The 18,291-nt window shown below is 42.2% G+C and overlaps 1 protein-coding gene across 1 annotated transcript; it reads right to left on the reverse strand.

Annotated features, from left to right (window-relative positions):
* Positions 1-406: 406 nt before the first annotated feature.
* gclm (glutamate-cysteine ligase, modifier subunit) lies at positions 407-14,654 on the reverse strand. Its single transcript, XM_034077153.2, has 8 exons — positions 14,481-14,654; positions 13,896-14,093; positions 12,086-12,148; positions 7,416-7,500; positions 7,184-7,240; positions 4,207-4,412; positions 3,466-3,580; positions 407-1,927 (listed from the first exon to the last, which is right to left on the reverse strand). The coding sequence occupies exons 2-8, from the start codon at positions 14,028-14,030 to the stop codon at positions 1,770-1,772; spliced, it is 819 nt and encodes a 272-aa protein (XP_033933044.1). The 5' UTR covers positions 14,031-14,093; positions 14,481-14,654; the 3' UTR covers positions 407-1,769.
* Between the last annotated feature and the right edge of the window lie 3,637 nt (positions 14,655-18,291).

Here is an 18,291-nt window from a genome sequence, read left to right on the forward strand (position 1 = left end):
TGCAGGGTAGCTGGTGAAGGTGCAGCTAGTCTGAATGACTTTGTAGACTGCAGGGTAGCTGGTGAAGGTGCAGCTAGTCTGAAGTACTTTGTAGACTGCAGGGTAGCTGGTGGATTTACTCCAGGAGGAACTAAAGACTGATTCAACACTTGGTTAGATTTCACATCCTTCATCCAGATCAGTTAAGGAACTAAAGGTATTAAATACATGTAGTGGAGTAAAAGTACACCATGTACCTCTGAACTGTAGTGGAGTAGAAGTACACAGTAGCATACAATTGAAATACTCAAGTAAAGTACATGTATCTCCAAACAATATGCAGTGGTGCAACTAAATCTTGAGCGCAGGTGGTGACAGAACAAACAGTTTTAAAATTGTATTAAAGCCAAATCATGACACACAGAAATACACGACAGCATTGTTTACTGAACAACAGATAACTTTCCTTCATGAGATTTACTGGAACTCGTCTGGACAACAAGCGTCATCATGACTCTTAAATAAAAACTCCTCCTCACAGTCAACACGTTGTAACTTCTCGGCGCGGAGCTTCCGGTGCTTTAACAACGATGCACGAAGACGCCGAACGCCTGCTTTGCAGATGAACCTCCGCACATTGCTGTACTCTCAATCCTCAAAGAGATCTCGAGCAAAGAGCGGGTAAACATTTCAATGCATCGTCAATAACACACGGGTAGAAAAAAATGCATGATAAAATAATAGACTGCTTTCAGCTTCCTGTCAGAGTCAGAACTCAACCTGGAGACGTTCAGTTACTCTGCTCCAAGCATCTGCAGGTCCGCTGCGACTCTGCTGCTTTCAATCCAGCAAGAAGACTTTTCTTTTTGTCGCTGCTTTTAAGTGAACTTTTCACATCTTAAACTGCACTTTAACTTTTATCCATGTATTTTTTCTTTTATTAGCTTTTCTTTTTAAAGACTGATTTGAAATGCCATTTTCTTAATGTCTTTCATTTTTTGTAAAGCACTTTGAATTGCCTTGTGTTGAAAAGTGCTATATAAATAAACTTGCTTCACCAAGTCAATCATAAAATAAACACGTCATTTCTCAACATTGAAGATGTTGTTAAAGCAGGAATGAGATGTCAGAGAGCCGCAGTGACGCGTCCTAAAACCCAGACGTAAGTTAGCATATGACCACTTCCGGTTCCTTCGCCAAAAAGCAATTACATTTCTCCGTAGGGTTTAGGAAAATATCTGGAACTCAGGTCTGTAGTTGAGACGCATTGAAGAGACGGGTCAGGCTCTGAGACGAAGGAACAGGAAGTGGTGACTTGCTGACTGTCTTCCGGGTTTTAGGACGCGTCGCTGCGGCACTCTGACAGGAAGTCAAACCGAGAGTCTGATCACTCTGTGGTACAAAACAACACATCTATACCTTCAGCTCGATTCACCGGATGCCGGTGAGACGCAGCCGGGGTGAGAGAGACAGAGAGAAAGCAGACGAGAGGCACTTACAGTCAGAGATAGGTTAAGGAACGATCATAAACATTTAGCAACCAGTATTTTCCATGTTAAAAGCAGCGTTGACTCTAATCTGCTGAAGTCTTCAGTCTCTTGATCGCACTGGGAATGAATACAGTTCAAATGAATCACTCGATGCTTCTCCGGAGGATAAACAATGACTTTAGCGACCGTTTAATTGGCAGCATCCATTATTCAGAGCGGTGACTTTGAATGTTGTGTTTATGGAGGAAAATGGCTTCATCCATGTCTTCTTCTTCTTCTGTGGTGGTGGTGGTGGTGGTGCTACTGGCTCCCCTTCCCTGCACTGACCAGGTAGCCTTTAGCCTTGATGATTCCCCGGCTCTTCACGATGATGGAGTAGCGCAGCACCCACTCCAGCCTCCAGATGGCGGCGCTCAGATCCTGCACCGCCTCCTGGAAGGTGGCCGCTGACAGGAGCTCTGAGGAAGCGAGAGGAGATGGAGCCGTTTAAAACTCACGGGAAACAGGAACAAAGTGGCCCAAAGACCCTGATAGTGGGATGTCACCCTGCCTTTGTTAGCCCTGCATGCGTATCATTACACAAACAAATATAAAGGACAGAAAACAAGTTTAAAATGTCTGTTTAAGGCGTCTCGTGGCTTGATAGAAAAACAAGGAAGGAAGCCACGACAGTCCCTTTAAACCCATCGGACTTAAAGGTCTCCTATTATGTTATGGATATATTACAGGTCTCAGATATCTAAAGACCATGTCTCTGAAGTGTTTGGCTCAAAATACCAAACAGATGCATTCTAGCCTCAAACCCCCCGAAATCTGGATCCGCTCCGTTGTTCCCCCGTTTTTAGAGATGTGGGTACGGAGGAAAAGAGAGAGGGTTTTATTTTCTGACACTTAAGGAGCTTTTCCACTGCAGGGCCTCGCTCGGCTCAGTACGGTATGGTTAGGCCTCGGTAGGCCAGGCTCACTTTATGCTGCGTTACCATTACAGTTTAGGAACTGGGACGGTAACCATAGTAACGCAGTATAGGCGGAGCCGTGACGTCATCTTCAATGAGAGCCCCAGAAAAACAACACAGCCGTTAGCTGTTAGCGCTCAGAGCTCACAGCTCCTCATGTCTGCTCAGAAACTAGACAGAAGTTAAACCAGTACAAACCACAGACTGCCTGTGTCATGGAGAATACAGTCGCTGGTTTATTTATGTCTGTAGGCCGTTGTTGTGAGTGTGGACGGTCGGAGCTTATACTGCGTTAGCTTAGCCAAGCTACCTTCAGAAAACACGCATTTTAAAGGTGTTTCTCTGCCGTCTGTCTGCAGACTCAAAGCATTAATTCATGGTTTTTACTAACCGGTATCAGTGTGTTGTTACTTCGGCATCATTTAGAAACGTGTATTACAATTAAATCACGGTACAATATGTTCATCTTGTTGTAGTTGCCAGCGATTCTCTCACTAGTTTAGCATACTCTGCTCGACTCAGCCCGGTTGTTGGCCCGGAAAGAACCTGGATTTTGGAGAGCCAGAAAAACTGTGAAAAAGTACCCGCTAGCCGGAACTACGCCGAGTGGAAACGCAACCAAAAACGGGCCGGGTTTGGCACGGCACGCTTAAACCGCGCTGCAGTGGAAATGCGCCATTAGAGTCTCCTGACACACCAGGGACACATGTTTGTACAGTTGTGGTCAAAAGTTTACAGACACTTGTAAAGAACATGTATTTCAATAATAGATTGGAGCACATCCTACTTTGTCAGAACTAAAATCATGAAGTTTGGATCTTTTATGAATTTATAATGAGTCTTCTGAAAATGTGATCAAATCCTCTGGGGCCCCAAAAATAAGAGTCGTAGAAATGATTGAAAAGTCAAGACCGTCATGAAATACATGTTCTTGACAAGTGTGTGCAAACTTTTGACTACAACTGTATAAAAGACATAAATAAATGCATTTTTCCGTAATAGGTGACCTTTCAAATAGTAGAGGATAACTTGATGTGTACCTTTGGGGTCGTTGTGTGTGAGCAGCTGGATGTCGAACTCCTTAGCGAAGGCAGTGAGGTCTGGAGGCATCACGCAGCAGGAGGCCAGGTTCACCTGGTTGCTGCTGGGCTTCACCTGGAGCGGAGAGAAACAAAAACGCATTCCTACCTGCTTTTGGGTCGCGCTCACACCACCTGATTAAACAGCTGAACAGACGATGATCTGCTTGTTTGAATTTCTGGCAAATCAAATATTTAAATGTTGGCCGAACGAGATTTTAAACTACATCAAAAAGGTGTTGCTGTGATTTATGTGCAGTCTTAAAGAGGGCTATACGTTTAACCAGAAGATGTCACTGTGGAGCCCGGAAGCTTCTATTGGGACAAACACCAAGTCAGCACCAAACTTGAATACGGGTTTGATTAGCCCACCACTAAACATCACTGTAGTATTTCACATGTTGTGCGTCTGTGGCTGAATGAGAAAGTTGTGATATTATACTTAACTTACATATTCCATCCATGCAGTCAATATTTATTTTCTTCTTACAATATTAATGCACAAAGAATCCCTTGTTGGGAAAACAGACGTCTTGTTTAAATAAACTTAATTGGAACAGTCCATGGACATAACGATAAAGCTCTCCCCGTGTCAGCCCCGTGTGACTGACGGTCAGACAGGAGTTCATTTGATTGGTTGAAATCGGGCTTCAGTTGTTCAGAAAGCTTGATTAAAGCTGACACTGAGGTTGAGACCCTCACCTGAGCCCAGGTGTAGAGCTGCTCCAGCAGGTCTTTGTCCAGGTCCGAGGTGCCGATGGCAGCGATCCTCTGGCTCCGGACCAGAGACTCCAGCTCCTCCCAGGCCGGCTGCAGGTGGGCCAAGCTCTGGTTCTCCCCCTCAGCCAGGGGCCACGTCGGGGCGATGATGACGGAGTCCAGCTGCGACACCGCCAGCGTCTGACAGGCTGAGCAACAGAGAAGTACACACATCCTTTACTCAAGTAGAAGTACACACATCCTTTACTCAAGTAGAAGTACACACATCCTTTACTCAAGCAGAAGTACACACATCCTTTACTCAAGTAGAAGTACACACATCCTTTACTCAAGTAGAAGTACACACATCCTTTACTCAAGTAGAAGTACACACATCCTTTACTCAAGTAGAAGTACACATCCTTTACTCAAGTAGAAGTACACATCCTTTACTCAAGTAGAAGTACACACATCCTTTACTCAAGTAGAAGTACACACACCCTTTACTCAAGTAGAAGTACACATCCTTTACTCAAGTAGAAGTACACATCCTTTACTCAAGTAGAAGTACACACATCCTTTACTCAAGTAGAAGTACACACATCCTTTACTCAAGTAGAAGTACACACATCCTTTACTCAAGTAGAAGTGCACACATCCTTTACTCAGGTAGAAGTACGCACATCCTTTACTCAAGTAGAAGTACACATCCTTTACTCAAGTAGAAGTACACATCCTTTACTCAAGTAGAAGTACGCACATCCTTTACTCAAGTAGAAGTACGCACATCCTTTACTCAAGTAGAAGTACGCACACCCTTTACTCAAGTAGAAGTACACATCCTTTACTCAAGTAGAAGTACACATCCTTTACTCAAGTAGAAGTACACACATCCTTTACTCAAGTAGAAGTACACACATCCTTTACTCAAGTAGAAGTACACACATCCTTTACTCAAGTAGAAGTACACATCCTTTACTCAAGTAGAAGTACACATCCTTTACTCAAGTAGAAGTACACATCCTTTACTCGAGTGCAAGTACAGATACTCGTGTTTAAAAATACTCTGGTGAAAGTAGAAGTACTGACTAAACTTTTTTACTCAAGTGAAAGTAAAGAGGCTTTGAAGTGTACTTCAGTAGAAAGTACCCATAACTAGCAGCTGCTTTAAAGAGTATCTGACCTCCCCTTATATCAATAGAACAATAATGTCATTGTTAGCTATTGAATGTTTCCATGGTGACCAACGGCAACATGACAACGTTTCCATTGGTCCCTCTTCTTTAGAGAAGACCAGGAAGTGATGGATACACGGATCATGTTCCAACCAATAGGCACGCAGTGACTCTAAATAATAATGACCACGCACCAACACACATTCAGACTAAAGGAACCAGCTGTTTGGGAAATGAGAGAAGTAGAAAGTACAAGTATTTGTGTTCAACATGTAAGAAGTAGAAAGTACAGGTATTTGAGTTCAACATGTAAGAAGTAGAAAGTACAGGTATTAGTGTTCAACATGTAAGAAGTAGAAAGTACAGGTATTTGTGTTCAACATGTAAGAAGTAGAAAGTACAGGTATTTGTGTTCAACATGTAAGAAGTAGAAAGTACAGGTATTTGTGTTCAACATGTAAGAAGTAGAAAGTACAGGTATTTGTGTTCAACATGTAAGAAGTAGAAAGTACAGGTATTTGTGTTCAACATGTAAGAAGTAGAAAGTACAGGTATTTGTGTTCAACATGTAAGAAGTAGAAAGTACAGGTATTTGTGTTCAACATGTAAGAAGTAGAAAGTACAGGTATTTGAGTTCAACATGTAAGAAGTAGAAAGTACAGGTATTTGAGTTCAACATGTAAGAAGTAGAAAGTACAGGTATTAGTGTTCAACATGTAAGAAGTAGAAAGTACAGGTATCAGTGTTCAACATGTAAGAAGTAGAAAGTACAGGTATCTGTGTTCAACATGTAAGAAGTAGAAAGTACAGGTATTTGAGTTCAACATGTAAGAAGTAGAAAGTACAGGTATTTGAGTTCAAAATGTAAGAAGTAGAAAGTACAGGTATTTGTGTTCAACATGTAAGAAGTAGAGTACAGGTATTTGGGTTCAAAATGTAAGAAGTAGAAAGTACAGGTATTTGTGTTCAACATGTAAGAAGTAGAGTACAGGTATTTGTGTTCAACATGTAAGAAGTAGAAAGTACAGGTATTTGAGTTCAACATGTAAGAAGTAGAAAGTACAGGTATTTGAGTTCAACATGTAAGAAGTAGAAAGTACAGGTATTTGAGTTCAACATGTAAGAAGTAGAAAGTACAGGTATTTGAGTTCAACATGGAAGAAGTAGAAAGTACAGGTATTTGTGTTCAACATGTAAGAAGTAGAAAGTACAGGTATTTGGGTTCAACATGTGAGAAGTAGAAAGTACAGGTATTTGTGTTCAACATGTAAGAAGTAGAAAGTACAGGTATTTGTGTTCAACATGTAAGAAGTAGAAAGTACAGGTATTTGTGTTCAACATGTAAGAAGTAGAAAGTACAGGTATTTGTGTTCAACATGTAAGAAGTAGAAAGTACAGGTATTTGTGTTCAAAATGTAAGAAGTAGAAAGTACAGGTATTTGAGTTCAACATGTAAGAAGTAGAAAGTACAGGTATTTGAGTTCAACATGTAAGAAGTAGAAAGTACAGGTATTTGTGTTCAACATGTAAGAAGTCAAAGTAAAAAGTCGTCAGAAAAGGTCGTAGTGGAGTAAAGTACTGATACTAGAAAAATGTACTTTACGAAGTATTTGTACTCTACTACTTCCCACCTCTGTTGAGCAAGAACAGAGGGGATTATGGGTAATGCTGCAATGATCTGTTTGGTGTTTCAGCCAATCAGAGACAGGCTCTGTATGTATCTGAGACCTGTGATATACTGATGAAAACAGTACAAGGGACCTTTAAGGCATGTTAAGGTTTAGCGGCAGAGATCTGAAGCTCACCCATCTCCACGGCGTCTCTGATGGAGGACTCGCCCGCCTCGCACAGGAACAGCTTCACTGTGAAAACAAGCAGATGTAAATAGATGTCCCACACATCACTGGTATGACTGAAAGTTATTTGGAACTAATCTGGTTGAAGCAGGGAATTTAAAAGATGTTTCCACGGTGACCTGTGCTGACATGCAGCTGGTCAACAGTCGCATTACATTTAGATATTGAGTTCTGTACTGACCCGAGACCCTCAGCTCCTCCCTCTCTTCGGGGGGGATGGCGTCTGTCGGCTGCGGGATGGAGCAGTCCAGCGTGTCGGAGAAGTCCTTCGGGAAAAGGAAAGCACTTCGTTTAGGGGAAACATCTTTGGGACCATTACTCAAGTTTATTTAGAGAGCACTTTTCAACACAAGGCGATCAACGTGCTTTACAGAGAGAGACATTGAGAGCATCAAACACATTAGAAACATTAGAAAGCAAAAGATAATAAAACATGAATAACTACGGATGTAACGATATATCGAATATCGAGATAAATAAATGTCTCAATACCATGGTTTAAACCTTTATTTAACCAGGTGGTCCCATTGAGATTATATGTTTTTATGTTATTATAGTTTTCTATCTGTGTTTTACATTGTTATGTTTGCACCACGACAGCAAGTCAAATTCCTCGTACGTGTTAACGTGGTGACAAACCTGTTCCTGATCGAAATACCAGATGGTCTTAAAGGTCACCTATTGTGAAAAATCCACTTCCTCATGTCTCTTCTACATCAACATGTGTCCCCTCTTCTACATCAACATGTGTCCCCTCTTCTACATCAACATGTGTCCCCTCTTCTCCATGTCTCTTCTACATCAACATGTGTCCCCTCTTCTTCATGTCTCTTCTACATCAACATGTGTCCCCTCTTCTTCATGTCTCATCTACATCAACATGTGTCCCCTCTTCTACATCAACATGTGTCCCCTCTTCTTCATGTCTCATCTACATCAACATGTGTCCCCTCTTCTACATCAACATGTGTCCCCTCTTCTTCATGTCTCTTCTACATCAACATGTGTCCCCTCTTCTTCATGTCTCATCTACATCAACATGTGTCCCCTCTTCTCCATGTCTCTTCTACATCAACATGTGTCCCCTCTTCTTCATGTCTCTTCTACATCAACATGTGTCCCCTCTTCTTCATGTCTCATCTACATCAACATGTGTCCCCTCTTCTTCATGTCTCTTCTACATCAACATGTGTCCCCTCTTCTCCATGTCTCATCTACATCAACATGTGTCCCCTCTTCTACATCAACATGTGTCCCCTCTTCTTCATGTCTCATCTACATCAACATGTGTCCCCTCTTCTTCATGTCTCATCTACATCAACATGTGTCCCCTCTTCTCCATGTCTCATCTACATCAACATGTGTCCCCTCTTCTTCATGTCTCTTCTACATCAACATGTGTCCCCTCTTCTACATCAACATGTGTCCCCTCTTCTCCATGTCTCTTCTACATCAACATGTGTCCCCTCTTCTCCATGTCTCTTCTACATCAACATGTGTCCCCTCTTCTTCATGTCTCTTCTACATTAACATGTGTCCCCTCTTCTCCATGTCTCTTCTACATCCACATGTGTCCCCTCTTCTTCATGTCTCTTCTACATCCACATGTGTCCCCTCTTCTTCACGTCTCTTCTACATCAACATGTGTCCCCTCTTCTACATCAACATGTGTCCCCTCTTCTTCATGTCTCTTCTACATCAACATGTGTCCCCTCTTCTCCATGTCTCTTCTACATCAACATGTGTCCCCTCTTCTTCATGTCTCTTCTACATCAACATGTGTCCCCTCTTCTACATCAACATGTGTCCCCTCTTCTCCATGTCTCTTCTACATCAACATGTGTCCCCTCTTCTCCATGTCTCTTCTACATCAACATGTGTCCCCTCTTCTTCATGTCTCTTCTACATCAACATGTGTCCCCTCTTCTTCATGTCTCATCTACATCAACATGTGTCCCCTCTTCTCCATGTCTCATCTACATCAACATGTGTCCCCTCTTCTTCATGTCTCTTCTACATCAACATGTGTCCCCTCTTCTACATCAACATGTGTCCCCTCTTCTCCATGTCTCTTCTACATCAACATGTGTCCCCTCTTCTCCATGTCTCTTCTCCATCAACATGTGTCCCCTCTTCTCCATGTCTCTTCTACATCCACATGTGTCCCCTCTTCTTCACGTCTCTTCTACATCAACATGTGTCCCCTCTTCTACATCAACATGTGTCCCCTCTTCTTCATGTCTCTTCTACATCCACACGTGTCCCCTCTTCTCCATGTCTCTTCTACATCCACACGTGTCCCCTCTTCTCCATGTCTCTTCTACATCAACACGTGTCCCCTCTTCTTCATGTCTCTTCTACATCAACACGTGTCCCCTCTTCTCCATGTCTCTTTTACATCAACACGTGTCCCCTCTTCTCCATGTCTCTTCTACATCAACACGTGTCCCCTCTTCTTCATGTCTCTTTTACATCAACACGTGTCCCCTCTTCTTCATGTCTCTTTTACATCAACACGTGTCCCCTCTTCTCCATGTCTCTTTTACATCAACATGTGTCCCCTCTTCTCCATGTCTCTTCTACATCAACATGTGTCCCCTCTTCTTCATGTCTCTTCTACATCAACATGTGTCCCCTCTTCTTCATGTCTCTTCTACATCAACATGTGTCCCCTCTTCTTCATGTCTCTTCTACATCAACTGTGTCCCCTCTTCTTCATGTCTCTTCTACATCAACATGTGTCCCCTCTTCTTCCTGTCTCTTCTACATCAACATGTGTCCCCTCTTCCTCATGTCTCTTCGACATCAACATGTGTCCCCTCTTCCTCATGTCTCTTCGACATCAACTTGTGTCCCCTCTTCTTCATGTCTCTTCTACATCAACTTGTGTCCCCTCTTCTTCATGTCTCTTCTTCATCAACATGTGTCCCCTCTTCTCCATGTCTCTTCTACATCAACACGTGTCCCCTCTTCTTCATGTCTCCTCTACATCAACACGTGTCCCCTCTTCTTCATGTCTCCTCTACATCAACACGTGTCCCCTCTTCTTCATGTCTCTTCTACATCAACACGTGTCCCCTCTTCTTCACCAACACGTGTCCCCTCTTCTTCATGTCTCTTCTCCACCAACACGTGTCCCCTCTTCTTCATGTCTCTTCTCCACCAACACGTGTCCCCTCTTCTTCATGTCTCTTCTCCACCAACACGTGTCCCCTCTTCTTCATGTCTCCTCTACATCAACACGTGTCCCCTCTTCTTCATGTCTCCTCTACATCAACACGTGTCCCCTCTTCTTCATGTCTCTTCTACATCAACACGTGTCCCCTCTTCTTCACCAACACGTGTCCCCTCTTCTTCATGTCTCTTCTACATCAACACGTGTCCCCTCTTCTCCATGTCTCTTTTACATCAACATGTGTCCCCTCTTCTCCATGTCTCTTCTACATCAACATGTGTCCCCTCTTCTCCATGTCTCTTCTACATCAACATGTGTCCCCTCTTCTTCATGTCTCTTCTCCACCAACACGTGTCCCCTCTTCTCCATGTCTCTTCTCCACCAACATGTGTCCCCTCTTCTTCATGTCTCTTCTCCACCAACATGTGTCCCCTCTTCTTCATGTCTCTTCTACATCAACACATGTCCCCTCTGTGTAAAGGATTTGGTAATAACTCTTAATCAAAAGGTGGCATTGAGGCGGCTTCATATGTAACAGCGACATTATGCTGACGCCTTTATGTCGATCCAACCGCAGTAAAGTCAGTCTCGTTCCCAACATGAAACCCCCTCAGCCCCCCCAACTCAAAGGTCCTGTCTTTGCTATTTCCCTGCAGGGGATGTGCAAGTATAAAGATCCCTTAGTTCAACTCTTTCAAACCTCCCTCTTCCCCGTCAGTGTCCAGTGGGCCTAGTGAAGGCGTAGTGAAGGCCTAGTGAAGGCGTAGTGAAGGCCTAGTGAAGGCCTAGTGAAGGCCTAGTGAAGGCGTAGTGAAGGCGTAGTGAAGGCCTAGTGAAGGCCTAGTGAAGGCCTAGTGAAGGCCTAGTGAAGGCCTAGTGAAGGCCTAGTGAAGGCGTAGTGAAGGCCTAGTGAAGGCCTAGTGAAGGCCTAGTGAAGGCCTAGTGAAGGCCTAGTGAAGGCCTAGTGAAGGCCTAGTGAAGGCGTAGTGAAGGCGTAGTGAAGGCCTAGTGAAGGCCTAGTGAAGGCCTAGTGAAGGCGTAGTGAAGGCGTAGTGAAGGCCTAGTGAAGGCCTAGTGAAGGCGTAGTGAAGGCCTAGTGAAGGCGTAGTGAAGGCCTAGTGAAGGCGTAGTGAAGGCGTAGTGAAGGCGTAGTGAAGGCGTAGTGAAGGCCTAGTGAAGGCGTAGTGAAGCAGCCAGGGCGTGTCAAACAGGAATGGCGGGTTCCTACAGATGATCCCTCAGTGATTGTGATCTCCATTCCACATGTTGTTAGTTTGATGAAATCTACTCACACTGACTATTTGAAATCCGATCACACTTTATGAATGAAACCACCAGAGCACCGTTTCTGTGCGCCCCCCCCCCCCCCTCTGCACTGACGCACGCTCTGAATGGCAGCCAGCACTGCATGAACATTCATCATGACAGCTTCCTTTCAGCGCGCCTGCAGGCATCCTTTGATGTCATCACTAAAGTTACTTTCCCAAGCACGAGACCTCTGCTGCCCGACCGCTTGTATTCTGCAGCGCCTTGTTAAAGCTATAGCCGGACCACCACTCATCGCCATCAATGCAAATACTATTTGTGTATTCCTCTGTGTCGATGACAAACATGCAAAAGTGGTTTGGGAGACGGTGAGAACCAGCTGTACATGAGAAGTGTAAACGCGTCCTTACATTGGATGGTGCTTTTGTGGCAGCCTTCCAGTCACTCAGTGCGGCTTGAATGCAGTCTTGAAGCTGAAATACCAAACAGAAAACAAAGTTTAAAGATCATCTGTCGCAGCATTGTTATCCTCTGAAGACCCCATAACAACATCTGGACATCTGTGACACGCCGAGGCAAAAACTCAAAGCGGTTTATTACAAACAATGAAATCAGTTGGAAAAAGACAAATAAACAAGGAGAAGTAGGGCTGATGAATGCTTTGCTTTCAAACTATTTACATAACGTGACGTGAGAAGGCCCGTAAAGTAGACTATGGATGTTTGAAAGACAATGTCAAACAAATCCAAACGTTGAGATGTCAGGCTGAGCACGGAGAGACGGACTGGGAGCAGAGCTGGTTCGTACAGGCGTGAGAAAGAAGAACTAGTGCCCCCAAATGAGACAAACAAACTTCAGCTGCAGCAGTCACATGGTTGCACAGCTGGCTCATTCAAAGCTAGAAATAATGTGAATGGAAGATACATAGGCTTGGATTACTTCGAATGATAGACTTGGGACAACTTCAAGCATCCACATTTGTTTGGCTCCCACTCATATTACAACTTAAATATTGCTTTAATCGCTTTTTAAAATACAATTTTGGTGACTCCTTTGAAATATGCATATGCAGCATTACTGCAGACTCTTGAAAGAGGATACAAACCTATCAGAAAGAGAAGGTCGATGAGACAATGGGGCGTCTAAATAATAATCCTTATATTTATTATAGTGACTTTTTAAAGCATTTTTCTGCATTATGTACTTTTTTTGTATTACTTTTTTTTTTTTGGATGTCAGCCACATTATGTCATATTATACCTGCATCCTGAAGTCAACGGTATGTCAACCATGACTTTCTTTATTGTTGATCTGAACAATAAAAGATTATGTAATAAACTTTGTACTGAAGCCACAACAACGTGTATGTATTACACCTCTAGGCATTAGCAATATATTTCGAGGAAAACCGCAGGTGATGTTAAACATGATAGACAGCAACTGAAGCAATGCTGTAACAAGTCTTAACCAGTTCTTTGAGGAATTGCCCCCGCATCTGTATTCAGTGCACGTCCATGCAGTCGGTGCCAAAACAGGTAATGGAGGATTGGATTCTTCAATCCAGTTAGGAGATAGTTCCCAGTGTTTAGACTCAAACTCCAACTTTCAAGCTGACCTTATCTCAGACACATTCCTGCAGAGGTGACAGAAGTACTCAGATCCTTTACTTCCGTAAAAGTACAAATACTGTGGTCTTCTACTGTTAAAGTAGAACTCTTAAATCCGAAATGTTTAAAAAAAAAAAGTACTTAAGTATGCTACTTGAGTAAATATATTTAGTTTACTTAGTTACAGCTGTAATTGATATACTAGCCTATGTGTTTCTGCTCCTGTATTATAAGTCTATATTTCTGTTGCTGCAGTATTTGTGTCTTATAGAAAATTTTAATTATTTGTGATATAACTTTTTTTTACTGTCCCAATTTGGGATGAATAAAGTCTCTAACTATCTCTAGTTACTTCTGACCCCGACAAGTACACTTTTAAATAGCTCTTTATATAAGTCTTTATGGGCTGCCGACAGTGCTTTTTATCAGTAAACACACACTATAAAAGGTTAGCTAGTTACCTATTAAGACAGGTAGCTTACTGTTAACTCAAAGGCTAAGCTAAGAAGCTAAACTGTCACACCAACGGCTGAAACAAGCTAACCAACGGCTGAAACAAGCTAACCAACGGCCGGTGTTTTTTGAATTTTGACCGTTATTCACGCGAGCTTACCTCTTCGCTGGGGGAGCACGGACACTTCTTTTTCAGCCGGCTTCGGTTGACTATATTCCCGGTGTGTAGCCTGAGAGTCTTCGCGTGGCTCAGGAACATATTTGCCTCATTTTCCATGTTGTTCTGAGGATCCATGTGGTGTGTCGGTGGAGAGCTGACAGGTGGCTGGTCAGTGTAAAACTGCTGAGTAAGAGCTGGCTAGCACACACAACTGCACTTATACAACTGTTAGAACAAAAAATATGTAGTCAGGATGACTTGCAGTGTGTTGATTGACTGCTGGTGCTAAGTGGCTGTTATGAAAGCGAGCCGGTCGGTAACGCCCACATGGATGAGTCGGTGACGGCCCCGGTAAACCCGGTAAGGATTAGGAGGGGAGTGAGGCATATGGGCAGAGATATGTCTCATAATTATTCGTGTGAACATAACAATTATTTGTGTGTAAATATGTGATTTGTAAATGTAAAACACCATCCACTTAATGCATTTAAAAGATTTGCAAACTCACAAATAAATGTGCAAGTGTAAAACGAATCTGCAAATACGCTAAATATGTTCACAAATAAAAACAAGATCTGTGATTACCTCTTTAACATTGACAACTTTCGATCAGGCATTTGTGAATCCATTTTGTATTTGCCGACCAAAAATGCGCTTGCGGATCTCAAATCTCTGCTCCTGGATCTCACATTTCTGCTCGTGGATCGTCTTTTTACACACACGCAATTTTGAGACATATTTTCCGCCGGTCTCGGCTAAAATCTACTCGTGTCACTCGGTGATTTTCGGAAACCACGTGATGGCCTGCTGATGACGACATTTCCGCATGATTTCAAAGTAAGAGCATGATGGTTTGTTTAATGCTCTGGTTTTTTATTATAATGAACAGCGGAACGTTAGATGCATTCTTTATCACCATCATCATCATCATCATCATCATCATCATCATCGTGATACAGTTTGTGTTAGTTTATTGGTTCAATACAGCATATATCGAGCACCTTCGTTGATGTTGAAGTACAGGCTATACGCCACTTCCGGGTCCCGGGGGAGCAGCTGGCAGCGAAGCAGCCCAGATAAAACTCTTTCTTCATTGTTTGTTGTGTATTCATTCAAGCGGGTCAAAGTTACAAAGCACTTCACATCTTATTAATCGGCCTAATTTTACTTTACCAGTGCAGTAATAAAGTAATCTGTAGAAAAGCACCGTATTTAGATCAGCCTTCATAGTAAGGCTACATTAAATATTATAATCATTGTGTCCTTTCTACTATGCATATATTCCTGTCTATTGATTTCATTTGTATTTAATGTTATTGTGTTTATAATTGTTTCCACACATTTCACAATTTGGGATGAATGAAGTATATATGATATATGATATCCATCTATCTACCTGTCTATCAGGCTGTGTCTATCTATCTGTCTATCTACCTATCCATCTATCCATCTATCTACCTGTCTATCTGTCTGTCTGCCTACCTACCTACCTATACCTGCCTGCCTACACCCAGGGGCGTAGCTGGGGGGGGAGGTTAGGATGATTCCATGGGCCCAGCACTGGGCCCTTGGAATCATCTTTTTATTAATATAATAATAATAATAATAATAATAATGGGTTCCATTTATAAAGCACTTCATATTTGAATTCAAATCCCGAAGTGCTACAAGTAGTGAGCATGAACAGTATAAATAAACATTACACAACACGGTAGAATTAATAAAAAAGCAATAAAATAAATAAATAAAATAAAAATAATATGGTTTTATTATTATCCTAAAGTAAGTTAATGTAGATAACTCAAAAGTATAATTGCCTGTATTAAAAAAAAACGTCACAAAAGAAATAAACAGGTGCTTGTTACTCTGTTTGACAGAATGAGCACCCCCCCCCCCCCCCTTCATTCATGGCATGGTATGGGCGCCTGAGCAATGGAGCAAAGCAGGTGCATCCCCACAATTGACCTTGGGGGAGCAAACGTGTGCTTTTGCACCCCCACTTTGTTATCATATGACAAATATGATATGTCCCCCCCAATATATCACTGTAAACATAAGTATGTAATTTCAATCGAATTAATAATACGCAATGAAAGAACTTGTGCTGATTTTAGACACTTAATAGCGAGTCTTTAAGTTTCCAAAGATTGTTACCCCCCCCCCCCGCATTTCGCTCACAATGGTTTGGTCCTGATGCAGGTAGGCTGAATGTAAATCACCGCGACCAGTCTGTCATTGGTGGCTGACCTTTTCAGTAAGTTTTTCAAACAAAGAATATGTTAGACATGTCTTTACTTCTACCACTGAAGGATGAAGATAAGGAAAAAGTAACTGTGAATATAAGATATAGTAAATCCTGTTATAGGAAACCTTGAGCTGTCTGAGTGGAAAAATAACGTGTTTAAGTTTACTGCTGTTAAAGTTTACTGCTGGCCGGCTACATCCTGTTATCTTCAAGGACGAGATGTGGGGCCCTGATCCTCACCAGACGCAATTGTCTTGTGAGAAAACCAGTTAAAACAGGTAATTAGGAAAAGGGAGTATGGCCCTGGCCTGACCTTGGCTAAAACTGTGTGTTGCTGGGCAGAAAAGGCAGACTGCAGCACAGAGAGCACCAAAGATGGGGGCTTCACAGCAAACACTATAAAGAAAAAGATATATTCAGAATTCGGCACTCACTTCAACTGGGATCTCACACTGACGAGCCTGTCACGGTGGGAACTCAAGAAGGAGTCCAAAGCGCTTTGTGGTATAGTACGGATTGATATATCTTTGTTGAACTGTGTAATAAAGTGCTTATTTGAAGAAACAATCCATTGGAGTGCAAAGTCTAGTTTTTGTACAGCTAACAGAGAATAGTGTCTAGGACACAATTGCTTTTCCCCTCAGAACTAAGAAAGGTCATCGGCAGATCCGGACAGCGACCCCGCTCTGGCCATATCCAAACGATCTGCGCGGAGGACGGACCTGGTCCGGTAGACTCCAACACCACTAAATACAATAAAACACATTTATAATCATCACCTTCTCTTCATTTTCTTTATGTTAGCTAGCGGTTAGCTGACGTTTGCTAGCTAGCTAGTAACATCAACCAGTGTGTGTGTTTGCTAGCTAGCTACCTGGTAGATCGAAGCCCATTAGAATTTGAGTTTATTAGGATCCCCATTAGCTGCATGACAACTAGTCTTCCTGGGGTCCACACAAAACATAAAACATTACATTCGACAAGACTTTTACAGAACAGTAAATAAAAAACTGATTTCCGAAGTCCATTTTCCTTCAAGCATCGACTTTTATATTTTCCATCATTTACCACTTATTTTCTGATTTCATTTCATTGGAAAGAAAATAATGATAATGATAATAAAGTTAAAGTTAAAGTTAAAGTTTGGGGCTCTCTGCTGGAACTGCTACCCCCGCGACCCGACCACGGATAAGCGGGAGAAGATGGATGGATGGATAATAAAATAAGAATAAAGTACTTATATCTATCTGCATTTACAGATGCCAGCCTTCAATTCTCTTAAGGTACAAAGGTACCTGAAATGAAAATGAATTATAGAACTAACCGGCACACTGTGTGTGTGTGTGTGTGTGTGTGTGTGTGTGTGTGTGTGTGTGTGTGTGTGTGTGTGTGTGTGTGTGTGTGTGTGTGTGTGTGTGTGTGTGTGTGTGTGTGTGTGTGTGTGTGTGTGTGCTCAGGTAAGAGGGCTCTGATTACAGTACACTGTAGGAAACAGTTCTGAACTGTTTCCGCCAGTTCTTTAAGTTCGTCGTTCGCGAACAGCTTCTCTTTAGCGGCGACTCAAACAAACGAATCGTTTTGTGGGAGGAATCAGTTCATCTCGTTCACTTCAAAGATTCGTTCAAAAAGATCGAATCGTTCGCGAACGACCCATCACTATGTCTCGCCTTAATGATTAGAGGAAACTGAGTTATTTCGTTTGTTAAAGTTTCAGCTATTCTGTCATCAGATTATTTAATATGATTTGTTAAAACATTATCGTTTCTTTTGATGTGAAATATTATTTATTTAATTTAAATAAAAAGCAATTTTAGTTTAGTTCACAATTTGTTTAGTTTTTTTTCTCCAAAAGAACCGATAAAAGACCGGACCGATAAGCGGTATCGATAAAAGTAGTAGTACCGTTAAAACCTTAACGATACCCATCCCTAGTCTCCATTATACACAATTAAACTCCTCATCTTGGCTCCAACTCTTTGGTATCGATCTTTTCTTGTTTTATTTTTTCTTCTTCTTTTCAAATATACAGAGAAACCTTTGAGAGCGGAGCCAACCAGGTAGAACATGGCAGAAGAAAGAGAAAATCATGTATTCAGCCCAGTTCAGTGTATGCATACGTGTATTGCTCTCCTGTGTAGAATGATGTGGTGA

The sequence above is a fragment of the Pseudochaenichthys georgianus genome, unplaced genomic scaffold (assembly GCF_902827115.2).
Source record: "Pseudochaenichthys georgianus unplaced genomic scaffold, fPseGeo1.2 scaffold_1342_arrow_ctg1, whole genome shotgun sequence".
In the NCBI taxonomy this organism is placed as follows: domain Eukaryota; kingdom Metazoa; phylum Chordata; class Actinopteri; order Perciformes; family Channichthyidae; genus Pseudochaenichthys; species Pseudochaenichthys georgianus.